This window comes from Chanodichthys erythropterus, chromosome 1 (assembly GCF_024489055.1).
Source record: "Chanodichthys erythropterus isolate Z2021 chromosome 1, ASM2448905v1, whole genome shotgun sequence".
Lineage (NCBI taxonomy): Eukaryota > Metazoa > Chordata > Actinopteri > Cypriniformes > Xenocyprididae > Chanodichthys > Chanodichthys erythropterus.
In genome coordinates, this window is record NC_090221.1 from 4,242,916 (window position 1) to 4,269,832 (window position 26,917).

Here is a 26,917-nt window from a genome sequence, read left to right on the forward strand (position 1 = left end):
CAGACCAGCTCAGCTGGAAACAGTCTGATTGGTTACTGCATTGAAATGGCAGCCAATAGCAAATGGCATTCTGTGCTGTATCCATGCAGACTGCCTAGAATTTTAGATTGGGAAGCTAATCGTGGCGGTTCCTTTCACTGCGGGCATGTAGCAGAACATGCTGAATGAGACCACTGTTAAAGCAGCCATTTGGAGAGCTGGTGGCAATTTGACGCTCTGCTGATTTGTGATTCAGATGTCAGAATAATCATTCCCTACGGCATTGTGTGTGTGTGTGTGTGTGTGTGTATATGAGGATGCAGCACATTCATCTGAAAAAGCATGTGTATCTGCGGTCACGTCAGAGCTTATTTTGGCTTTTGCAGTGGTTGCAGATTTTCTTGACTCCACCTCTTTGCTGTGGGAGTGAGGTAAATGTAGCAGAAGACGTGACATCATAGTCGTTGACGTGCAGTGACTGCGTATGTGGCATGACGTAAATGCTAGCATCGTGTCTGCCTCTATTTTCTGTCCTGCCAATCGGCTCTCATCCTTCGCAGTCAATTAGGCCAACACCCCCTAGGTGTTATCCAATGCTTTTGTAAGACTGTTACGTATGTCCCAGTGGGACAGTTAGTACTAGCACACACACACAAGTGCAACCGAGCATACTGCATCCTAGGGGCAGAAGTCTTATTTTGCACAGCAACAGAGTTACAAAGCTTTAAAAGAACTAGGCTCGGTTCAACAATTCCTCATTTGATCTTTTATTTATACATTTCTACATATACATATTAATTAAAAAAAATAATGCAGCCTTTCCAAGTGTATTCACACTACTCTCTTTTACATGTTATTTAGTATGCACAAATTCTATTCTGTACAGTTTCAGCAAATATTCACTAAAGTTTCATAATTCTAGCTTTAAAAAAAACTGTTGATGACATTAACCTGGTGTGGGAAATGTTGCAATAGTCTTTTATCTGCACTAAAGGGTTTTCTTTACCTTTAAGCTCAAGACTAGTGTAAATATTTGCCAAAGGACTTTCTGCAGAGAGAAATAATAAAAGTGGCCCAAATGATGGGTACATTGACATACATTCTTATTGTTTGTTTTTCTGCAGTTTGACGTCTAGGAAATTGCACAGGTCTTGGACTGAGATGAGGATTGGGCTCCGCTTTCTGTGAGGAAAGAGAATGTAGACATTGTATTTAGTCAGTTGTTTGTAAAAATGAATCCTTAAAGCATAGTTCTCTCAAAAAAGAAATTATCCCATGATTTACTCACCCTCAAGCCATCCTAAGTGTATATGACTTTCAGACGAACACAAATGGAGTTACATTAAATATATATCCTGGCTCTTCCAAGCTTTATAATGGGATTGAATGGGGCGTTGTATTTGGAAGCCCAAAAAAGTGCATCCATCCATCATAAAAGTAATGCATACGGCTCCAGGGGGTTAATAAAGTGAAGTGATGCATTTTGGGGCTGATGAGCGTCATTCACTCCCATTATAAAGCTTGGAAGAGCCCGGATATTGTTAAATATAACTCTGTGTTCATCAGAAAGAAGATAGTCATATACACCTAGGATGGCTTGAGGGTGAGTAAATCATGGGATCATTTTTGGGTGAAGCGAAGACTTTATAAAACCATATTTACCATTTTTTAAACGAAAATGGGAACATTCACTATTAACTATGACTTTTCCTTCAATAAACTCCTAATTTATTGATAATTAATTGTTAGTAAGTTAGTTGTTAAGTTTAGGTATTGGGTAGGATTAAGAATGCAGAATATGATCATGCAGAATAAGGCATTAAGATGTGCTTTATAAGTGCTAATAAACAGCCAATATTCAAGTAATATGCATGTTAATAAGCAACTAGTTAAAAGGCCGTAAAATAAAGTGTTACCCTTATGTTGTTTCAAACCCATATAAAGTTTTGTTCTGTGTAGCACAAAAGGAGAAATTTGGAAGAATGTTCATGTTGCTTTTTTCCCTACATTGAAAGCAAAAAAAAAAAAAAAAAAAAAAAACACCAAAAAAGTAGTCCATTAGGACATATGATAGCTTTGCGAGGAAAAAACACTATAATTTAAGTCATTATTCAAAATCTTGTATTCCGCAGTAGATTTATGGACTTGCGCTCGCTTTATGTACAAGATCAGTGTAAACATTCTTTAAAAAATCTTCTTTTGGGTTCCACAGAAGGAACAAAATAATACCTGTTAGAAACAACATGTAAATGAGCAAAAAGGAGTAGTTAATATGACACTTAAAGGGTTAGTTCACCCAAAAATGAAAATTATGTCATTAATGACTCACCCTCATGTCGTTCCAAACCCGTAAGACCTCCGTTCATCTTCAGAACACAGTTTAAGATATTTTAGATTTAGTCCGAGAGCTTTCTGTCCCTCCATTGAAAATGTATGTACGGTAGACTGTCCATGTCCAGAAAGATAATAAAAACATCATCAAAGTAGTCCATGTGACATCAGTGGGTTAGTTAGAATTTGTTGAAGCATCAAAAATACATTTTGGTCCAAAAATAACAAAAACTACGACTTTATTCAGCATTGTCTTCTCTTCCAGAATCCTTTCCATTGAATTGATTCCATTGAACTGATTCCTCCATCCTTTCATCTGTCGGTGTTGGTAATGCACTTTTACGTCGCCGTGGTTGTTTTTGGCGATTAGGACATCCACGACATTTTGAAGCATCGAAAATACATTTTGGTCCAAAAATAACAAAAACTACGACTTTATTCAGCATTGTATTCTCTTCCGGGTCTGTTGTCAACATAGATAGTAAAAGAAATGGACACAGCGACCCCATTGGAACTCAATTGAGTCAAGTGAAGCCCATTTTTAGCGATTTTTAGTACATCCGTTTCTGACGCGCAGACTCACACTAAGCTTGATGACGTCCGCAACCTGTCTGACAGATGTAAATCTTCTAGTAGCTGTGCGTGCAAACTGCCATCGTTAATCTTGCAGAGACGGCGAGCTTGAGCGGGGAGTTCTTTGGTGTGAGTGAGCAGGAGTAAGTATTCTGATTAATTATTTTGTATAGTATTTTAAAATGTAACGCCAGTACGCCATATTAAGATAATCTCCCCGATTGTCTGCGAGCTTCTCCTCCTGTCTGTACGGTAATTTCTCTACGGTGCGACAGAGAGTCGAGTGGTTATGACGCAATCGTTAGCTTATTTTTACAAAAACTGTTTCTACGGGGCCATAATGTAACATCGAAGGTAATGGAGCCCTTTATACATTGTCGTGTATCTTTGGAAATAAATAATGGACAAATGGATTCTTTAAACGCCTCAGACGTAAAGTTATTCGCTGTCAAAGTGACGCCAAAATGAATGGGAGTCAATGGGGATGCTAACGCAAGTGAAGTTCTGCTACAAGATGGCAGCACGCGGCCGACTTCAACTTCCGGTCGACTTCCTTGGGCACTGGTTGTCAATCCGCGTTCACGACTCCGCTTCTTCTTCTTCTTTCCTGTTTTACGGCGGTTGGCACCCAGCTTATTGGTGCATTACCGCCCTCTTCTGCTCCGGAGTGTGGTTCACGACTGATGTAAGACGCTGCTGACGTGTTATCCGGTGCGCCCGAGCTTCGTTTACAGTCTGAGGGAGACGCACGCTGTATTCAAGCTTTTCTACATTGTTTGTATTTTGGTATTGCTATATTTTTTAAAATGGTGCGTAAGTGTACATGTCGCGGATGTCCTAATCGCCAAAAACAACCACGGTGACGTAAAAGTGCATTACCAACACCGACAGATGAAAGGATGGAGGAATCAGTTCAATGGAATCAATTCAATGGAAAGGATTCCGGAAGAGAAGACAATGCTGAATAAAGTCGTAGTTTTTGTTATTTTTGGACCAAAATGTATTTTTGATGCTTCAAAAACTTCTAACTGACCCACTGATGTCACATGGACTACTTTGATGGTGTTTTTATTACCTTTCTGGACATGGACAGTATACCGTACCTACATTTTCAATGGAGGGACAGAGAGCTCTCGGACTAAATCTAAAATATCTTAAACTGTGTTCTGAAGATGAACGGAGGTCTTACGGGTTTGGAATGACATGAGGGTGAGTCATTAATGACATAATCTTCATTTTTGGGTGAACTAACCCTTTAAGAAACTGTGAGACACTATTTACCTTGTTTGGCAGCTGATGCCGTAGAATTTGCTTCCTCTTTAGCTTTTTTGGCCTCTTCCAGCATTGCTAGCTTGGCCTCATGTATTTCCTTTAAAGCGTTCCACTCTTTCCTGTTGTTCAGCAGACGCTCTAGCATGGGCGTGATCTGCACATGGAAGCGAGAGAACTCCTGCAAGAGCGATGGGGCATGAGTAAAGGGGGAGTATTGGAGGTGGGTAGAAATGTTCTTTTTGTCTTCTGTGTCTGGTCTGGATTATATCATTTGATAGCGTTCTCAGATTTTTTTTTTTTTCTAAACATATTAACTTTTTCCCGGCCATTGACAGAATTTTCTAACACAGGCAAAGTTTATTTATAAGTTTAAATTAAATGGATACTGCCTTATTGGGAGAATAAAAACCCTGCCTACACCTTCCCTTAACCTTACCCAATAAACACTTTTAATATTATTAAACTCTCTTACGCAGTTTATTTCCACTTTTAGAACATAATTTTTTTTTTTATTGAAAATAAATGCAAGCTCGGCAAAAGGTGGATTCGAACCCGTGTCGATCGCATTAAAAGCCAGGTCTGCAAACCTTACTCGCTACCGCTGCACCACTGAAGATATTGAATTCTACACATCTTTTTTAAAACTTGAGAGGCCCAACCAGACATTGGTGGGCGGAGCTAGTGTAATTAGTGTTTGCCAACAAGGGATGCTTTTTGCACTAGTGTAAATAGACAGAAATTAAATGATACTTTAAATATGAAACCAAAACAGACAGTAGGTGGCAGCACATCCCTGTCTTAATGAGTGAGTCATTGAATCATTCACTCAAATAATGTTCAAAAATAGATTGATTCAGTAACAAAATCCTGCTGTGTGCTGCTCAAAGACGTGCACCGGTGCTGCTGTGGCTTTGTCTGGAACTATTTTCATTGGCATTCAAACTGAATTCAAATAAGCTACAAAATCACACAGTGAAAACATTCACTGTCAAGACGTATTTTTGTTTGATTTTTGTAATGTGTGAGACACATTGTTAAAAAAGTATTGATAGATATTGCACACCACTTTTTTGTGCCAACAACATTACGTTATTAACTAACATTGAAATTTGTAAAGGATTTGAATCGGTAGAAAATATAATCACGATTCATATGTAAAGCACTTTCCCCTGTCCCTACTTCTGTGACTCTTTACTTCACATTCTCTACTTCCAGCAGGCCTGCATTGTGACGTTCACACTCAGTCAATAAAAGTCAAGTATACAGACATCTGATCAAGACCATCACTGGGCATTTATGCTGATGATTATGTATCTGCTTTCCTGATGGACTCTCATCTGGATCCTGTGAACATTTAGAAGTGTAGATCAATGAATTCCCATATGTCGTTTTGTTTACTAATCGAAATGGAGGACCTCACCTTGTAAACGAAAGCACAGACGAAATCGATAAAACCACACTGCAGTTTGGGAAGATCATCCGCTTTGTTCCGGTCCATCATGGGCTGTAAGTGAAACAGCATGTGCTTAATTCTGTACCAAAATGAAACCCCACAAACTATTGAGGCAAACTTTATACACAGCGGTGGAGAAGAGCCATTCGACTAAAGTAGAAAGTTCAGTGGCACTTTTTCAAAAGTTGACATTATATTCCTGCATTTCCAATCACAGCTAAAGAAAATGGGGAGTTTGGGAGCGGTCTGTTTGACTGGGCCATTGTGACCGCTCTTTCTGATTCACTGCACCGCATAATAGGCAGTACATCACGACTTGACCCATGGGAACTTTTCATTCTTATTCCTTTTCTCTCAGGCCCCCTCCCAACACCTCCCACCCCTTCATTCCAGGCGCTCTCTCACAATGGGCTGCTGCTCCAGCACTGTCCTCTCCAGGTCACCCTGCTCCCAGAATTCAGCAGCAACAGACAGCGCCACCTGGAGGACAGAACGCAAGTAGCCACCGTCAACATTAAACTTAGATTTATGGTCATTATAGATGCATTTGGAGAGAAGCAAATATGGATTTTATGTGTTAAATATATTAACTGTGCATTAGAGACCATTAATGACTTAAACAAGAAGCAGAAATAGCTCCAAAACAATCTCCACTGAGACAGACCTGGCACATGTTCCATTTGCAACTATGAAATCTGGCTCTATCATCATTGTTCTTGGATTTACTTCATGAATATAATAATATCATTACCAAAAAAACATAGAAAAGAAGCAATATTCATTTTTAAAAAAATGCACGATGTCCAGCTCAATATAATCTCATGCATGTGAGATGATCTACAGCGCTGTCTGCTGTGAAATGCATATAATAATGAGTGTTAAACAATGAATGTAAACAACCCATCCATGGATACATTACCATATGAATGGGGTTTCAGACTCATTATGCCGGCTGAGAGCCCAGCGATTTCATTTTCCTATGCAGTCACACCCTTGGCTGCCCTACATGTTTGAATACATCGCTGCAGTATCAGGCCTTGCATGTGACATTGCATTATGCATTAGGAATATCTAACCTTGCTCTGAATCTCCCACGGCTTGGCAATGGCTGACAAATCACAGGCAGTCATCATCATAGCCCTGCGGTGAGGAAAACCAAAATACCACGTTGTGAATTCATATTTATGAACCCTAAATGGCACCAAATTCAAGCTGCTGCGTATTTTCTTTTGCAAGTATATAAATCAGCTTATTTGCCGAACAGATATTATGAGTGATATTAGGTTTTTAACAAGTAACTTTCTCACAGCACTTACATGACAATCTCTTTCCGAGTTGTTTCTATCATCATGTATTTGGTCCAAGCGTCCCAGCTCTCGTAGGTCTTGGATTGATCCACAATCTTCTGAAACATGGTCCTTTTCCTGTGGGCGTGCATCATGATTAAATTCATGTTAATCACGCAGCTCTGACAGCCTCTAACTGCAAAGACCCGTTCACACCAAGGACGATAACTATAATGATAACTATATTAATATCCACACAAACGCACAATATTGTTCTGTTAACTCTAAGCGTTAAAAAAGTTCTGAAAATCAATCCCAACAATATTGTTTCTCAGTGCCATTATCGTTGTAGTCGTGGTGTGGCTATTCTTTTATATTTAGAACGATTTTTTTTTTTATTGTTATAGTTATAGCTCTAGTCCTCGGTGTGAACAGGCCTTAACTCTGAATAAATAATTCACAAAGTATATTTCACAGGGCTGAAAATACATTTCTTACTTGAAATACAAGGCCAAGTCTGTTGCGATGATAGCTATGTCCATCAAATGGATGACCAATTCGTGCTGTCTTCGGTTCAGATTCTGGTAGATATTTAAGGCCTTGGAAAACAAATTATTTCAGTGAAGAAACTGCTGGCTGTGAGTGAGGAGCCAGTTATTTATGGGGCTTATCAACTAAAAGCACATTCTCAATGGTCTGTAGAGTTCAAAATTGTAATGATGGCTGAAGCCTTCTAAAAAAAATACCTAGAAATGTAATTAATTTTCAGCATTACCTCATCTCTAAGAAGAGTTTTTCCAAAGTCCAGATGGTGCCTCTCGAGAATGGAGGAACCATGCAGCTTTGCCAGTGGATTGCCAGACCTGTCAAAATCATCACAGAAAATGATTTTTAAAACCCAGGAGGTCACAGACTTTCAATAAAATTGAATGTAAATAGGGCTGCAACGATTAATCGCGATTAATCGTTTGCAAAATAAAAGTCTGTGTTTACGTAATATATATGTATGTGTTCTGTGTATAATAATGATGTATATATAAATACACACACACATACAGGTATAAAGTTTAGAAATATATGCATGTATTATAAATATATATATTTATATATATTTTATATTACATATAAACATAAATATTTTATATATAAATATAACATTTTTCTTAAATATATACATGAATGTGTGTGTATTTATATATAAATAATTATTATACACAGAACACACACATATATATTACGTAAACACATACTTTTATTTTGCAAACGATTAATCGCGATTAATCGTTGCAGCCCTAAATGTAAATAAACATAATGCAGTTTGCAAAATTTAAGATGATTAAATCCATTTATACAACAGTTCTTTCTGGTTCTCAAATCTGATTGGCTAAGAGCTCTTTCCAGCCATGCGATATTCTACAGGTATCGCAACGGGAACCTTTTCACCATTTGAATTACTCCGCTGTCAGCATTCTCACAGCAAGTGTCATGGCGGACAAGCAAACCATTTTTTTATAGATACTACTGTTATTTTGTAACGGAATGTAGTTTTAACAGTTTTTTAGGCAAGAATATTGTTGTTTAGACCTCAGATAAGCGATTTATATTTAAACATAGCGGCCGTTTGAAAATTTGTTTAGACGCTTTTGGAGATCCAGGTCACCAGTGCTCATGTACCCACAGAGAACAGCTTCATCATGGCCAGTGATTTGGGAATTTGCCGCTGGCTCTTATGTAGATAGTGTTTAAACATGAGGTATAATTCATTTTGGGTATATCGAACAGGCAATCTTTGGTTTTATTAATCTATTACTTTTTCCAGAGCTAATAGATTTGGCTTAAGGGCTATATTAAGTTTTATAACTTTATATTTACACTGAAATTAAATCCTGTACTTACTAGAGTGCTCTTTTTGTTCGCTTGACTGAACAGTTTGCTTGTGTTTATTTCCTATTTTACGTATACTGTTATAATGGCTATTGTTGTTTATTTAAATATTGTTGTTCAATAAATAATATATAAATAACATGCCATATTTTTTGGTATTGACAAAAGAGTCCGTTAGTGACTTCAACTTCAGTGAAAGTTACATTAATACGCCATTAGATGGCAGGAAAGACTTTATTAGTGAGTCATTCAGGCTGAATTTACACTGGCACACAAAATCAGATTTTTTGCTCACATCTGACACAGATTGGAATTTGCTGCACACGTGTAAACACAAAAATCCGCATGAGATCCGAATTTTTCGCATCTGATCTGAGCCACTTCCAAATGTGGTTATAAATCAGATACATATCCGATCTCTGGACATACGGCCTATGTCAAAACACGCATATCCAATTCCCCTTGGAAATCCAAGCCACCACATGGCGAGGGCGATACATTTGCTTACTAAAAGTTAGCTTTTATGTTGTATTATGAAGCAGACATGCCTGTATGAACTCAAACTAAAAATTCACAGCTTTATTATTGAGGTGGGATATGGTCAAAAGATCGGATCTGTGCATTAAGACTTGTAGTGTAAATGCAGCCTCAGTTGCAAAGACTTTTATATTGAAATGGACTGAAACAAGGAACAAGGATGTTGTTTTTACTTTAAACATCTAGCGCTGTCATGGGAATGTCTTAAATGTTAAAAGGACAAAGACAAAGATCTCGCTTTCATCAGTGAACATTCAAATTGATTTTGTGATTAGGAATATAAGATTGACCTGAAGAATATCAGCTAGATGCAGGTAATGCACTCGCTCAGGTGATCTATGATAATCTATATATTACAATGTGTTTCAATGAAGCGACTCAGCGTTCCTTTCTTACTAAGTTCTAATGTGCGTTTTAGAATTAGTAACGAAGGCTTGGGCTCAACTGCTAAACTGTCAACTTGAGATCTGAATCTGTGGCAGAAGGAAGTAGTTCCTCACAAAAGAGGGTTGTGCCGTCGAACTGTTGTATAAACCCAATATCACACTAGTAACCGTGTGATGTGGCTGTATATCAGCACACTGTTATTATCTAAAGCCGAAACACAGCTGTGCCGATATATAGCCACATTGCATGGCTACGAGTGTGATATTGCTCATTTTTATTGCATTCAAAAACGTATCTTTCACCACTGAATTACATGATTGTTGTAGGTGTGATAATTTACTTTAAAAAGCTGTCATCCTCTACAAAATCTCATTACGTTTCAAACACGTCACGTTTTTCCCCCATGGAGTACAAAACATGTTTTCATCAAAATGTTAAAGCTGCTCTTTTGCACACAATTAAATTGTTAATCAGTACCTCTCAAAGTTAAAATTTTGCTTAGTTAATTAAAAAAAACGTATCAGGTCAGGTTTTGAACTCCTGTCTAGCAGAAGATGTTAAAAGGCTTTTTAAAATGTAGTCATGTCTTATCCTGCATTGATAACTGTGTGATCCATGATTTTCCCTCAAAAAATAGGTGATTTAAAAGAGAGTAAGTCTTCAAACAGTATTTCTGAATATTGTTACACATACCCATTTTTCTTTGATAAGAGCAGTGGTACGCTAACAGTAATGAGTACATACTTCATCTGGTAGAGATTGTTAGTTCCGCGGTGGTCAATATCATGACAGAGCCCAGCGGTCACCATCGCCATCGTCTCCAGGTCTGTATAGTAACGCTTCAGGTCACCTGTCTGAGAAACATGAGAACCGGTTTAATAGGCATGAAGGCGGAGCCTCCTTAAGACACACCCCCTACTCTTGTAGAGCAAAAGGCTGACTAGCGAGGGCTCATTAGGCTCAGTGAAGCATGGGAGTAGTGCTGAGAAAGGCTCATTAACAGCCTGGCCTGCGTTTCTTCCAGCGCTCCAACACTCCATCCCTCCTGACGTACGGCCAGCTCACTGTGATTGCACATGACTTAACCAGGAGCAGGTTTACACTTGGATGATTAATTAGATGGGGCTGTCAGCCATTTGAGAGGATATGTGTTGGAAGTGAGCCGTATCATTAAACATATTGCCTAAAAAAGGCCCATGACTCTAGCACCCACCAAACAGAGGGGCAAATTTATCAAATGCTTAGTTACAAAAGCACATGTATTCATGGGTTTCACTAGTTTTTATTGAGCAGGATGAACCAGCACAGATTTTAGGGGGACTGAGATGAGATTTTTCTTACCATGAGGAGTGTAAACATGGTCTGGCCAACGTTGAAGCCATGCCTCCAGTTGTGGTAGGTGATCTTCCTGTAACCTTTACTGACTGAGTACACAAAGCGCACCAAGGTCTAGAGATAAAGCAATGTCAGCTTTCAGTCTTACAAGGCACTGGAAATACTGTATTTACAATGTGCAATAAAGTATCTTAAAGACAACTCAGTATCTTTAACAACTTCGCAGCAATAGTTAGTAAAATAAGTATTGATTTTTTTTATTCAACAGTTATAGATAACTTAATAGATATTGGTATAAACTCAAGATATCCACACAGATAAACAAATCATAATATTACAATCCATAAAGTTATATGTAATTAAGTTAAATAGCACAGGAAAAAAGTATTGAACACGCTAAATGAAATTGTATTTAATACTCGTTGGAAAAGCCTTGCAAGTTTGCAATGACAGCTTCAAGACGCTTCCTGAATGAACAAATCAATCGCTCACAGTGCTCAGGTGGGATTTTGGTCCATTCTTCTAAACAGACCGTCTTTAAATCTTGAATATTCCCACTTGTGTATCTTGATCTTCAGTTCCTTCCACAAACAACTTTATTTTCTTCCTCTGGAATCAATTCAGAGTCTCCTCTGTAGTATGTTTTGGATCGCTGTCCTGCTGGAAGGTCCACCCTCATCCTCATCATCCTGCTGGATGGCAACAGATTCATCTCAAGAATTTCTCAGTACATGGCTCCATTCATCTTCCCTTCAATAATATGGATTCTGCCAGTACCATGAGAAGAGAAACAGCTCTATACTTGATGTCCACCTCCAAACTTCACTGTTGGTGTGGTATTTTTAGGGTCATGTGCAGAGCCATTTCTTGTCAGAACATGTAGTATTATTGTCCAAAAGTTAGATTTTTATTGAGTCTGACCATATTCTCCCAGTAATTCACAGGCATTTCCAAATGTTGTATAGCACACTTCAAATTAGCTTCAGCATGCCTTTTCTTCAATAATGGAGTCTTCCGGGGTGAGTGTGCATGGATCGTGGTGGTGGAGTGCACTGCCTATTGTTTTCTCTGTGACAGCTGTACCTGCTGCCTCCAAGTCTTTCTGGAGCTCTTTCTGAGTGCTCCTTGGCTCTTGGGCTACACTTCTCACTAACCTTGTGAATGCCTGATCAGAAATCCTGTGAGGAGCTCCTGTGCATGGCTGGTTGATGGTGGAGTGACTTCCCTTGCAAATAATGGCTCCAATGGTGTTTACAGGAACATTTAGGAGTGACATTGTTATGTAGCGCAACAATCTTGTTCTGAAGGTCTCGGGAGAGTTCTTTGCCACTGCCCATCATGAGATGTATGTACACTTGCACTCAGATGTGGGCAAGCCTTTTTCTAACCTGGTAAAATTACTTGCCTTGCCTTGGTGTCCTGCTTTTTCTTAGTTTCTAGTGTCATTGCACGTTATTAAATATAACTTGTTTTATGGATTGTAGTATTATGATTCTTTATCTGTGTGTATTTTGTAAGTTAATATCAATGTCTGGTCAAAATGTCAAGTGAATTGCTGCATTGTGTTCACTTAACTTATGACGATAACTTTTAATATTAAACTTTGGTGCATGTCTCGCCCTGTACCATATGTGTTGTGGACATGAATATCTTGTTTAGCAATTGATAAAATGGTTTAAGAAATTTCTAAAGATCACTCTAAAAAATGCTGGGTTAAATATGGACAAACCCAGGGATTGGGTTGTTTTCACCCAGCCATTTTTTTCAACCAATTTTGGATTTATTTTTTTAGCCAGCAATATAGTAATATAGTAAAAGGCATGTTTTTGCTCACCCCCAAATAGGGGCACATTTGTGGGGTATTTTAAGCTGAAACTTGACCAGACCAGAGAGACCAGAGACCTGCTGGGTTTGTCCATATTTACCCCAAGTTGGGTTGTTTTTAACCAAGAATTTTTAGAGTGATAAATTCTGATATGTACAATTCTTGAAAAAATTCTAAGATGTTCTCAAATATTTTTTTAACTTATTTGTTTTTCTTAAAAAAATAAAATAAAATAAAAAAATGACAGACTTCAGTAATGCTAAAATACTTGTGCACATCTGTAGTAATACTAATATATAGCTAGTGTTATGTTGCAATATTTAATATTTGAAACAACCCAATCAATTTGTGAAACATTTTACCTTTGGGGATTTAAGACAGCTGGAGGTTATTCTATCTTTAATAGGTTACCTGGCACCATCACTCACCTCACGTGGAATATGGAACTTGTCTACCACACCCAGCTCATAGTACATCTTGATGCCACACTTCACTAGGTCCAGCTCAGTGAACTCAAAGTCGCAGAAGTGAAACTCAAAGATCTCGGAGTCCTCTGAGTCTGGCAGCGTTTCACACTGTAGAGAACAACAGCATGAAGACACACAGCTATAAAACAGCTATAAGACTTTATACCAAGTATGATTTTTGTGTACCAGAATATCCTCCAGCTCGTCCTCGTCACATTCATCAGGCTCTTTATCGTACACCTCGCGTGTGTTCTGAACAAAAAAAACACTGTTAGTTTCACATTTCTGATATTCAAAGATTCTTCTTCTGTTTATACAACCCCTTTTATTCAGACCATCAATCATAGTGTCATATATGACAGCACTGCTCCTCCACATGATCAAACAGAAACTACGTTTGTACATACTGTACAAATAGGATGTCCTGCTACCTGCTATTACAAGCATTACCAATGCACTGTATTTTATTTGAATTAGTGCATACTAGTGACTTATCCATGTCAAGTTGGAGAAACCCACCAAGATATTCTGAATCTCATCCTTTCTGCATTTGACATGGTACATGACCATGTCCTGAAAGATGTCCTTGCGATTTTCCAGCTTGTTCATCCGGTCATAAGTGTCTGTATTCAGCACAGACCAGCCCAGGAACTGAGTGAGTGACTGAAATAGATACAGATTGGGATTTAGATTCACATTTACATTCAGACTCACATTTAGGTTGAGATTCAGGTTCAGATTCACATTCAGGTTTAGATTCACATTTACATTCAGATTCACATTTACTGTAGGTTCAGATTCAGATTTAGATTCACATTTACCATAGGCTGGGATTCAGGTTCAGATTCGCATTCAGGTTTAGGTTCACATTTACATTCAGGTTCACATTTACCGTAGGTTGAAATTCAGGTTCAGATTCACATTTACATTCAGGTTCACATTTACCGTAGGTTGAAATTCAGGTTGAGATTCACATTTACATTCAGACTAACGTTTAGGTTGAGATTCAGGTTGAGATTCACATTTACATTCAGGTTCACATTTACCGTAGGTTTAAATTCAGGTTCAGATTAACATTTACATTCAGACTCACGTTTAGGTTGAAATTCAGGTTCAGATTAACATTTACATTCAGACTCACGTTTAGGTTGAGATTCAGGTTCAGATTCAAATTCAGGTTTATATTTACATTTATATTCAGGTTCACATTTACCATAGGTTCAGATTCAGGTTTAGATTCACATTTACCATAGGTTGAGATTCAGGTTCAGATTCGCATTCAGGTTTAGATTCACATTTACATTCAGGTTGACATTTACTGTAGGTTCAGATTCAGGTTTAGATTCACTTTGGGGAATTTGCTGCTCAGATTCACATTAACTGTATGCTGGGATACAGGTTGACATTCAGATTCATTTTTAGATTCACGTTTTTATTCAGGTTCAGATTCACATTCAGATTCACATTTACATTAGGTTCATTTTTACTGTAGGTTGAGATTTAGTTTCAGATTCGGGTTTAGATTCATTCAGGTTCACATTTAGGATGAGATTCAGGTTCAGATTCACATTCCATTTTGGATTCAAATTGAGATAAAGTTACAAGAGTCTGAATCTGACTGAAATCTGACAAGGCGATTAAAAACATCAGACAGAAATTAATTTGAAAACTACAAAAAATGCCAAACGCCCACAAAAAAAATGATTAAACTCCATTAAATGATTTCTGTGGACTGTAGCTCTAAGATAAAACAGAGACATTGAGTACTTTTTGTATTCTTTAGGGCTTTGGTTTAGCAATTTAGTAAATCCAACCAACCTGAGCATAATAGACTGAAAACATGGTAAACTTTCAAGGGGCAAAACACAATATAAATATGAATAATGCAGAGTCTGCTGATCCACCCATTACTGTATATTTAGCTATGACACACTACTGGTCTATACTGTGGCCTCAAATACCTCCATTAGTGTTTCGTCCATTTCATCAAAAGGCTTTCCATCTTTCCTGTTATAGAATGTGGCCACGCCAACAATTTCCTCTTTCTTGTTCACGATGGGCAAAGAGAGCACATTCTTTATTGTCCATCCAGATTCATCCAGAGGTTCTTTCTAGCAGGACAAAAATAAACTTTAAGCTTTTGGAACACAGTTCATTTTATTTAATTGATTATGTAGGGCTTTCTAAGGTGAGCTCACTTGAAACTCAAAGAACTCGTCTTGAGCAGCGTTCATGATATTACAGATCTGTAAGACAGAATGAAGGGAAAGCAGCAGTCACGCTCACTGAGAAGGGGTATTGCTTGCTGATTAATTATTGTTCACAAAATTACAATTATCCATCATTTCAGTGTGGGAGCACATTCTATTCCCCCTCGCTGTGCACATGACAGGAGCATTATAAACCATAATGGCTTTCAACTTGTCTGAATACTGTGGCGTCAGTAGAGGAGGATGGAGGTCTAGACTCTCACCAGGCCGTTCTCTGCAACGTAGGTGGGAAGCCCACTTATTAATGCCCAGTGGTCAGCAGGAGGGTTACTGTAACGACAATGCATATGCATCTGACCAGAACAATACAGAACTTTCCTTTAATAAACTCCATCTTTGAATCTCTAGGTGGTCTAGAGAAACCAAAACTGTTCAAAGGATTGGAGACTTTAAGATTTTTAAATGTTTTTGAAAGAAATCTCTTATGCTCACCAAAACTGCATTTATATGATGATAATATTGTGAAATAATTTTACATTTTAAAATAACCATTTTCTATTTGTATATATTTCAAAATGTTATTTATTCCTGTGATCAAAGCTGAATTTTCACCAGTCCTCAGTGTCACATGATCCTTCAGAAATCATTCTAATATGATGAACATTTCTTATTATTATCAATGTTGAAAACAGTTTTGCTGCTTAAAAGTTTTGTTAAAATCGTAATACATTTTTACAGGATTACTTGATTAAATTCTGTTCAAAAGAACAGAATCAATTTGAAATAGAAATTTTTTGTAACATTATCAATGTCTTTAGTGACACTTTTTCTCAATTTAATGCATCCTTACTGAATAGAAGTATTAATTTCATTTTTTTTTTAATGGTAGTGTATGTGTTAAGAATATAATGAGTTCTCTCAAAAAATAATAAAATAATTATTGCTCAGATCTGGCTCTACAAGAGGGCCAGTCTGGCTGAACCTTGCAAAAACCCATAACTCTGGCCCACCCTGCATGTTGGAGCTAGAGCCAGGCTTGCCCTTTCTTGTTGATAAAGTACAGCATTTACAATGCATGTAGTTTAGAATGATGCATGATAAAGCATGTGGTGCTACTGGGCTTAATTAAATGCCAAGTGGTTGCACATACTCAAATTTAACAGGCAATAAAAATGTATTAACTTACGGAATTACTTTGATGTCCTCCTTTCCATGCAATATGTAATCAATCACTTTGTAGAAAATCACTTCCTGAAGCAGAATTAATAGCGTAAGTTAAACACAACGGACATGACAGCAAGTAAGAACTCATGACGATTCATTCAGGGAACTTTTGTGTTTCTCTGATATGATTAAATAAATACACGTTTCCTATTTATGCAATGTGCATCACTCACTCTGCCATCAGGTGTCTTTGGTCCGCTATACGGGGGCACCTCTCCCATTAGGACAGGCCAAAGATCAAAGAACTCCTACAGGCAAAAGAAATAACAAAAGTTACATATTTCAGTATACATCAACAGGTAAATATACATGCAAATAAAAACTCCAATTTACAGTCGCACTTTATATTAAGTGTCTTTAACTACAATGTAGCCTGTCATACACCTGCTGCAATGCGACGCCAGGCACGACGCAACTGTTTTTTGCTAGTTTCAGCTAGTGTCCAGGTGCGTTGTTGGCGTGTTGATATTTTGAGGCATCTAAAAAAAAGACTGCACCATTGACCAACAAAAACCTGCTCTAAAGTCAAAAGCGCAGTATTTTTTTGTTATTTAAAGGGCATGTTAGTAATGTGCATCTATAGGCAGGTGCACAACACGCTTGTTACACACACAGGGATGCGCAGCAGCACACAAACATGCTAAATATTAAAAATAAAAGGATTGCAATGTAGAAGATTATTGTGTACATAAAGATAAAAATGTCTATATGTCATAATAGACTGTCATTGCATGTATCAGAATGACCTATTTGCAGTAATGACGAATGAAATTGGGTAATTATTTGACCAATCATGGCAATACACACGACTTGTCAGGTTGAGGGTGTCTATATTCCGCAATTTAAATAACAAATCCGCCATGGTGCAAGTGCACCTGATTTTAAAGGGAATGGGAGATGAGACTCTGATTGGTTTATTGCACGTTACTCCCAAAACACATCCATGACTCATTAAGAGACTAGGTACAACACTTTTGGACCACGTCGACCATTTTTTCTTTCATTAATCAAGCATATGTGGATTCGGACAGGGCCATGTGCTTCAGACCATGCGCTTAGATCGGTAAAATAGGTGTACATAGAAGTTTTTACATTGTACTTATGTTTTTTTTTTTTTTTAATACTGCATGTAATTACAGCTGTAATTACACTATCGACCCTTCCCTTACACCTTAACCCACCCTTAAACCTACCCAAACCACTAAACCTGTGCCTCACTTTACCCGTAACCACCACTATAGCAGTCCATTGTCAAAAGTTAAAAAGCCAAATGCCAAAGTCCATTGTGCCTAACTCATTTTATATATTAGTACATAGTAGTTAAAGACAACTAATATAAAGTATGACCCAAACTATTTACAAATAGTTACAAATCATCTGCAATGTTCATGCAAGATTATAACCAGACAAATAAACATCACTTTAGTTTTGGTCATGTCGAGGAGGCCCACAGAGTAGCGGTCACAGTTGAGGAAAGCTCGGACTGTATAGAGGGCCTTGTGGAACTGTCTCTCAATGTCAGTCAACTCCTCAAACACTTTGCTGGCAGACCAGAGCAACACCTTCAATGTAGATATGAGAAAAAATGACAAGTGAGGTGGCAGTTTTTTGGCAAATGTCTTAAATTTCAAATCTCAGTCTCATAGAAATCCTACCTGTCCCCTTCTGGTTTCACAGTTGTGCAGGTAACTCAGGTGAAACACTCGAAGCACAAGATTGGCAAAGTTGAGATATTTCTTCAGCGTCTGCAAGACACAGAGTTCGATTTACTTCAATAGAGCGTTTAATCTGTTCTGTAGAAGTCAGTTTAATCAAAGTGCTTTTACTGTATTAATATTCATTGAAACTCCTCTTATTACACTCACTGGGGATTTGAGATTAAAAATATGTGTGTTGAGAACAATGCATAAAATTAATCTTTTCTGCATTGTTTACATTTCAAATTGGCATCCTCATCCTCAAGACTCTGGCTTATTGTTGAGTATAAACACAAAGCACTATACCCACTATTACAGAGGAAGATATGAGTAAATGCTACCTCTTCATCCTGAGCAGTGAAATGAGGAGCACCAATCTTGTTGACCGCCATCATGACAGCCACCATGTCTTTGCCGTTCATAATGGGAGTCGCGAGCACATTCTTGGTCTCGTACTCTGTCAGGGTGTCTACAAAGTCACTGAAGTGGCTGTCCTGGAGAGTGAAGCACATTTATTCATGGTGAGAATTTATTCATCAACGTTAAATCAGTGATAAGCTAAAACATCACTGATGAGCACAATTAAATCATTTAATTTAGCTTTGAATAAAAGTTTTGAGGATTTTTTTTGCTGAGTTACAATGTCTAGAAAAACGGTAAAACACTCTACAATAATACAGATGCATTAACATTAAATAAAAATATCAACGATTAATACATTTGGTACAGTATTTTTAATTTTTGTTAATGTTAGTTAATTAAAATAAGACTGTTCATTGTTAGTTCAACCACAGCTTCATTAAATATTGTTAATAAATACAACTTTTGTACTTTTGTAAATTAACATTACCTAACATTAATAAATACTTAAGAAGTATTTTTCGGTGTTAGTTCATGTTAACTAATGTGCTACCAAATATTTTTACACTGCAAAAAAATATTTTCTTACTCAGTATTTTTTATCTTGGTTTCCAATAAAAAATATCTACACATTCTTAAATCAAGATAACATTACTTAAGAAGCAATTTGATTGTACTTAGTCTCGTTTTCTAAAAAAATTATCAAAATTAAGTGAGCATAAGCTTAAAACAAGAAAAAATCATCTCAATTCAAAGGGAAAATATATATATATATATATTAAAGATTATTTTTCTGACCAATACTGGCAGATATTTGTTTTTGCTGTAAGCTGTACTTTTGAAAGACTTAATTTTGATACTTTTTGAGACTTAATATCTTGTCATTTTTCATCTCAAGTAACTGTATCTTGATCTAAAAATTTTAAGAAGAATTTTAGATATTTATAAGACAAAAACAATAGATAAGAAATTAATTTGAATATTTGTTAACACTTTAAATTATGCGTAAATACATGCAACTAACCCTAAACCATACCCTAATCCTGTACTAAGTACATAATGTTAATTAATATTACTCAGTGCTGAGATGTATAATTACACACCTTAAAGTGAAATCACTAAATAGGTTTTGAGTAGTTTTCTGGGCATTGAAAAAGGAAATGATCTTGCTGTCAATGGAGGCCTCACTGAGCCATCAGATTTTATCAAAAATATCTTAATTTGTGTTCTCAAGATGAACGAAGATCTTACAGGTGTGGAACAACATGAGGGTGACAGAATTTTTTTTTTAGGTGAACTAACCCTTTAATAACTGAAAGCAAATTAACACTCATATAGCGTTCATTTGCTTTCAGGTTCCTTTGAAACATTAAATTCTCCATATTCTGTTCCACATCAGAAAGAGATGGGAATATAAAATGTAGAGTCAAGGTAAGCACTGATATTCTGCTGACTTGTGGAACATGGCGTTAGGCACTGACCTTTAGATATAATCCAGGATCGCTCTAATTCAACTCAGATTAAAGACTTTTATCCCCTCCAGACCCGGTAACATAACACACTGGGGAAGAGCGCTGACCTGCTCTAATCCACCAGCACTAGCCTTGCATATTAATAACTGAGCTACAGTGGACACATATCATTGTAAAAATGTACAAAATCACACACTGTCAAATTTATTTTGTTCAAAAAGAATTACAATTATCAGCACATCATCTGTGCACATTTGTGGTTACTCAGCAGTCTGGCAGACATCTTAAACTGAGATAGGATGCTGTCGCCACCTTGAGGGTTTCAAATAGACTCACTTTGTATTTCAGTCACATATCGCCTTTGTCAAAGATTGAGAAACCACATTTTTTTTAGTAATTATGAGCTGTAGAGAAGAAACTATATTGCTGTCTGAGAAGCAGACTATGCGCCAAAGAAAAAATGGTTAGTAATTTATAATCAAAGAGAGAAGGAGATTTCATGGCTGTCTCTGCACAGCACATTGAGTCATACATATCTGTCTGTGCAACATCTCCAGCACATTTCTCAAGTTTATCAGCCAAAACAGCAATGAGCACTAATAATTAGCATAAAATCCTATTTTAGAGATAGTGATTATATATATATATATATATATATATATATATATATATATATATATATATATATATATATATATATATATATTCCCTTTAATGCCAGTAAAATGTTTGATTTGAACTGTTGCCTTTAACATAATTCAATTCAATAAAGGTAGGACAAAACTACATTTTTTTCTACTCAATAAATAGTCATGCTTCATTATATTTTGGTCTGTCTGATGAAAATGATTTTGAATCAAATGAGACTATAAAATGTTAGCGTTGCACTGCTCTCTACTGGTAATAATGTGAATTGCACTTTCATTTTAATAACTCACAGGACCAAGATAAGTTAACTAGGTATCTTTTCCTTGACATGACTAGTTATCCTAAATTCCTAAATGCACACCACCATGAAATAAAAAATAAAAAAGTAATTGCGACTTTTTCCTCATAATTATGAATTGCGAGTTTATATATCACAGATCTGACATTTTTCCTCCACAGAATTGAGTTTGTCACAAATCTGATTAAAAAAAGGTCAGAATTATGAGATATAAACTCGCAACAAGTCAGAATTGTAAGATAAAACGACTTTTATAATTTTTTATTCTGTGGCAGAAACAAGCCTCCATAATCTTACCTGCGTGACATCATGTACATTGATGGTCTTCTTGACAGTGGCCACATGGCCCACAATGCCTGTGTCCAGCGGGTACACAATCTCACTGTCCGGTGGCACCAGACACTCCTCCAGCGTGGCATCTTTATGGACATTGAAGAGACGCGTGGCCAGTTCGGCTATGCCGTTCCTCTGGCGGTACATGAAGAGACTCATGCGGTCTGCTCGCATTATGAAGGAGAGATGCCGCATGAGGTTAAACACGGCCCTCTCCATCTGCAGGTTTTCCTGCATGTCCCGCACCATATCGAAAATGATCTCGCACTCCTCGATGGAGCTCAGCTCATGGTAAGCGCTCGTGTTCACTTCTGTTTTCTTGGTGGTCGACAGGAGGTCGGAGACGACCTGCGCCCGGAACCTGGAGTCATAATACTCCTTGGCAAATGTTGGATTACTATCCAAAAACTTCTCAGCCACATCCTTGTCCACTGCAGCCATTTTATCTCAGCTGTCAGTGAAGTATTACACCTTTCTATACAGTGTTATAGTCGTCCTATGAACCCTGGCAGCAGGACGCGGAGAAACACTTGGGATTACTGGAGATTGTTTTAAAGAAGCGTTTGTGTGCGCTCATAATCCTGTCCAACTGTGATTAGGATTATGACATTCACCTGACAGCAGTCACAGCCAGTACGCATAAACATTTGTTGACACAATAAGAACATCTGGAAAATGAGTAACTTTAGCTTTAAAGGGTTAGTTCACCCAAAAATGAAATTTCTGTCATTAATTACTCACCCTCATGTCATTCCACACCTGTTAGACCTTCGTTCATCTTCAGAAGAAAAATTAAGATATTTTTGATCAAATCCGAGAGGTAGTAGACTTGTCCATAGATAGTGATATAATCAACACTTTCGACGTGACTGCAGTGGTTGAACCTTAATGTTATGGAGAGATGAGAATACTTTTCATGCGCAAAAACAAAACAAAAATGACTTTATTCAACAATATCTTCTCTTCTGTGTCATTCTCATACGTTGTTTACGTCCAGCTCTTCCAGGTTCAATGTCAGAACGCCGACTCATTATTGGCCCGGCATACGGACATAAACACGGAAGCCTTCATTGTGCTTACTGCATCACCTGTGTAAGGATAATGACAGGGAAGAGAGGAGATTGATGAATAAAGTCGTTATTTTTGTTTTGTTTTTGCGCATGAAAAGTATTCTCGTCGGTTCATCACATTCACATCACACAACGGTCACATGACTGTTTTAACAATGTCTTTAGTAGCTTTCTGGACCTTAAGAGTGTTGATTATATTGCCTCCGGATTTCATCAAAAATATCTTAATTTGTTTTCTGAAGATGAAGTAATTAATGACAGAATTTTCATTTTTGGGAGAACTAACCCTTTAAGGTTATATAGTTGAATATTGTTATATTTACATATTATTTTTCAAATAAATGCTGTTCTTTTTAACTTTCTATTCGTCAAAAAAATCCTGAAAAAAATTAATCATGGTTTCCACAAAAATATTACACAGCCTAACTGTTTTCAACATTGATACTAATAAGAAATATTTTTAAGCTCTAAATCAGTATATTAGAATGATTTGAAGTAAAATAAAGAATGGAGTAATGGCTCAGCTTTGCGAGAATAAAATGACATTTTAAAGTATATTCAAATATAAACCAGCTATTTTAAATCGTAAAAATGATTTGCAATATTTATGTATTTTGTGTTTGTGTGTGTGTAGTAAATATATGATGACAATTGTTTCACTTTACCATTTAATAATGGCAATCTTTACATTTACATAAAAAATTGTGAACTGAAATTTGCTTTTATATCTCAAGTTCTACATAATAAAGGTGCTTAATATATATATTAGAAAAAGTATACATATGAAATGTCTGTTTTATGAAACATACATGTTTTGACAGCTGTCAGTCTGAGACTGTATCTTATTCTCTTCAGTGTTTTCATCCTGACATCAAAAAAGCAGATGGACTTAATAAACATTGGCCCTGAAAGAGAGTGAAAGTATAAATATCTAGTATTTAAAAAATAATGTACTTGTATTTAAATAAGCAAGTCAGTTACCTAATACCTTAAGAACTATATTCCAAAAATTGTTTCTGTATATTCTCAATTTCATATATCTATAATCTATTCCATGTATTTGTCTCTTTAATACTATGGGATAAATATGTTGAAAAACGAACAAAAAGTCACCTTAAAAAAACAGAGATGGTCATCATTCCCAGAAGCAGCTCAAAGCCGTAAAAGCAGAGCAGCACAGCGTTGAGAACAACCTCAAGCCGTAAAACAAAGGTCTGAAGTAGCAGGTAGTAGACGCTCAGCACCGCACAGGGCACCAGAACACTAACACTCACAAACAGAGCCAGAGAGCGCTGGCACAGGTTCCCCTTCCAGCCTGAAAGTCATATTTCACATGCCATTATTTCATCTGCTACATGGATCAATGCACTTTCACCATTACAAAGAGTACACAGCCAACAGGGTAATCAATCTGTGTTATGACAATCATCCTCTCATCACCAGAGCAGGGTTGTGCTCCAGTCAGAGCAAAGCAGAGAATGTCTTTAAGATTCAATTCTGGATTTAAACTGATGCTGCAAATAGAATGTAGAATTGTACATCAAATTTGAATTGAAGGCCTTCAAACGAAAAGAGGATTAGTTAGGATTAGTTACTTGTAATTACGCATAATTTACTATTATTATTTACTATATATAATAAGTACATGTACTAATGTCTAACTACAACCAAGAAATTAGTCAAAGAATTAGTTTTTAAATTACATTTTCATATGAATTGTTACTGTATTGTTGTTATTTGTATTTCATTAAAATGTTACATTATAATTATACAAATGTACATTTACTTTAAGGACAATGGAAAAACAATTTTCTAGTTTTCCAGAATGCAATCATTTACCCCAAGGTCTTCAAAATCAAGTCAAACAATATCAATTTAAACTAACTGAACTGAACTGAACTGAAGTTTTACTTTTTATTCACTTTTTATTTGTTGGATTCACCGAATTTATTGTATTCCAATTCTAAGAAATATAATAGTCACATAATAAATACATAAAAGTGACATAATAATTACATTATTAATTTTAACCAATTATGGCTATTTATGCCTTGATATGCATGTTGTACAATATATTTTTCTCTAATAAACTAATTAGAAATACAGTATCGTGCAAAAGGTTGGGGTCGGTACGATTTTTTAAAATGTTATTGAAAGAAGTTTCTTATGCTCAGCAAGGCTGAATTTTGATTAAAAAATATATTAAAACAGTAATATTGCAATTCAAAATAACCCCTATTAATACATTTTTTATTATTTAAAAATTATTTAATTTCTAAGAATATATTTGTGTCGAAAACAGTTGTTCTGCTTAATATATCTAGAAACAGTGATGCTTTTTTCAGGAATCTTTGATGAATAGAAAGTTCAAAAAAAGAAAAATTTGAAAAATTGTAATATTACAAATATCTTTACTGTAACTTTTGACCAATTTAATGCATCTTTATTGAATAAAAGTATTAATATCCTTTCTCCAAACTTTTGAACAGTAGTGTATTTCTAATCAGTTAATTAGAGAAAAATGTATTGTACATATCAAGGAATAATCAATCAATAATCAATAAGTCAATTCTACAGCTGCTATCTGTAGAATACACATTATACTAAACAACATACTAACCATAGAAGAGTCTGAGGGTTTCAAGGCCCAAGAAGAGCAGCAGCAGAACAACATCCAATATCAGGTTAGATTGTGGGTAAGGGAGTATCACACCTACAGAAGCCAGAGCAAACAATAATGTGTGTATGTATATGCATGTATGTGTATATATATATATTAGGGCTGTCAAAAGATTAATCATGATTAATCGCATCCAAAATAAAAGTTTGTGTTTACATAATATATGTGTGTGTACTGTGTATAATTATGTATAGGCTATATAAATACACACACATTCATGTATAGATTTAAGAAATATTTGGATGTGTATATAACTGATTTTTCTTATACACATAAATATATGCGTATTTATATAGCCTATACATAATAATTATACACAGTACACACATATATTATGTAAACACAAACTTTTATTTTGGATGCGATTAATCATTATATATATATATATATATATATATATATATATATATATATATATATATATATATATATATATATATATATAAATATATATTCAATCAATCTTTAGAGCCTTTAATGACTGCATACATCACCTTTATAGATAAACATAAGAATCTCAGCGATGAAAAATGCTGCAAAATACCAGCTGTTCAAATGAAACAGGATCTGCAGTGGTGTGGAGGACAACTAAGAGACTTTGTTAAGAAGCAACATAAACAGAATAAACAAAGACAGACATGTAATTAAGAAAAGGGATGAAAGACCTGAAAGGATACAACAGGTTGTCTTCCTGCAGAAGTAAAAATGATTGAATTAATTAATATAATGTATGTCTAAAAGAGGAGGGACTGGGGATGGTTGTAACTCTTTTTCTATTAAGGTGTTTTTGTCTTAAATCTCACAAATATTAACTTCATCTGACCACTATAAATATTTAAAGATCTGTTATTGGCTAACTTTAAGAAATTATGCTGAAATTACATGTTGAAAATACTTAATCTGTGCGTATTCTGTAACAACATTAAAAGGTTGGTTAAAATTCATGTTTTAATACAAAACAACGATTAAACAAAACCTATTTTTAGATTATTGTCAATACTCAGTTTCACTAACGTAAAGACAAAGCTTTTGGAAGTTTTTATATATATACATATCTCAATAAACAAAGTATGTAACGTTACACTAATGATAAAACGAGTCGAGTTTGACCATGTTTTTGTGCTACAAGCGGTAACTAAGTTACTAACCCATGTCACAATCACAAGCTAGCAGATAAGTTAGATTAAATGTTCAGCTCACAAGAAATTGAGATTCATAAGAAACTTATAATTAAAAAACGTGACATGGCAAAACAACAGTAGTGTTGAGAATGGCTAACATTAGCTAGACGATGTTTTCTCTCCATCCGACTCAAAAGCTCATTATTTGACCGCTTCTTCTTTCACTAAACGTTTTATTTGGTTTCATTAAATGACACCTACTCTATTCACAATAAAACACAGGTAAATGGTGACGACGTTGAGCTAAAATCAAGTTATTATAATCAAACTCCACACCAGCGCCCAGCTTACCGTGTGCGGCCATGTTGGATCGCCATGGAAACAGCATACTGAGGGCGGAGACAAGCATCATCCGTCCAATCAAAACCCGCATCAAGAAAACAGGCGGGAGTATTTGACACACATAGACATGTCT

General features: G+C 36.2%; 2 protein-coding genes across 3 annotated transcripts; both read right to left on the reverse strand.

The window, feature by feature from the left end:
• Positions 1–22,635, reverse strand: pde6a (phosphodiesterase 6A, cGMP-specific, rod, alpha). The gene is made up of 23 exons (XM_067385225.1): positions 22,554–22,635; positions 21,536–22,455; positions 18,802–18,954; positions 18,419–18,508; positions 18,185–18,325; positions 16,937–17,011; positions 16,726–16,790; positions 15,803–15,869; positions 15,528–15,575; positions 15,291–15,440; positions 13,849–13,992; positions 13,516–13,581; positions 13,291–13,437; positions 11,044–11,151; positions 10,447–10,556; positions 7,670–7,757; positions 7,393–7,493; positions 6,925–7,032; positions 6,685–6,748; positions 6,014–6,088; positions 5,576–5,659; positions 4,165–4,333; positions 1–1,161 (listed from the first exon to the last, which is right to left on the reverse strand). The coding sequence occupies exons 2-23, from the start codon at positions 22,010–22,012 to the stop codon at positions 1,112–1,114; spliced, it is 2,580 nt and encodes an 859-aa protein (XP_067241326.1). The 5' UTR covers positions 22,013–22,455; positions 22,554–22,635; the 3' UTR covers positions 1–1,111.
• On the reverse strand, positions 22,414–26,875 carry tmem216 (transmembrane protein 216). 2 transcript variants are annotated; one of them, XR_010895143.1, is made up of 7 exons: positions 26,794–26,875; positions 25,999–26,012; positions 25,816–25,909; positions 25,262–25,354; positions 23,755–23,956; positions 23,451–23,546; positions 22,414–22,659 (listed from the first exon to the last, which is right to left on the reverse strand). XR_010895143.1 is itself a non-coding variant. In XM_067385238.1 (6 exons), the coding sequence occupies exons 1-6, from the start codon at positions 26,873–26,875 to the stop codon at positions 23,531–23,533; spliced, it is 501 nt and encodes a 166-aa protein (XP_067241339.1). In that variant the 3' UTR covers positions 23,342–23,530. The 2 variants fall into 2 exon arrangements, 1 of the variants encoding a protein (XP_067241339.1); XM_067385238.1 differs by lacking the exon at positions 22,414–22,659 and having other exon boundaries at positions 23,342–23,546.
• Between the last annotated feature and the right edge of the window lie 42 nt (positions 26,876–26,917).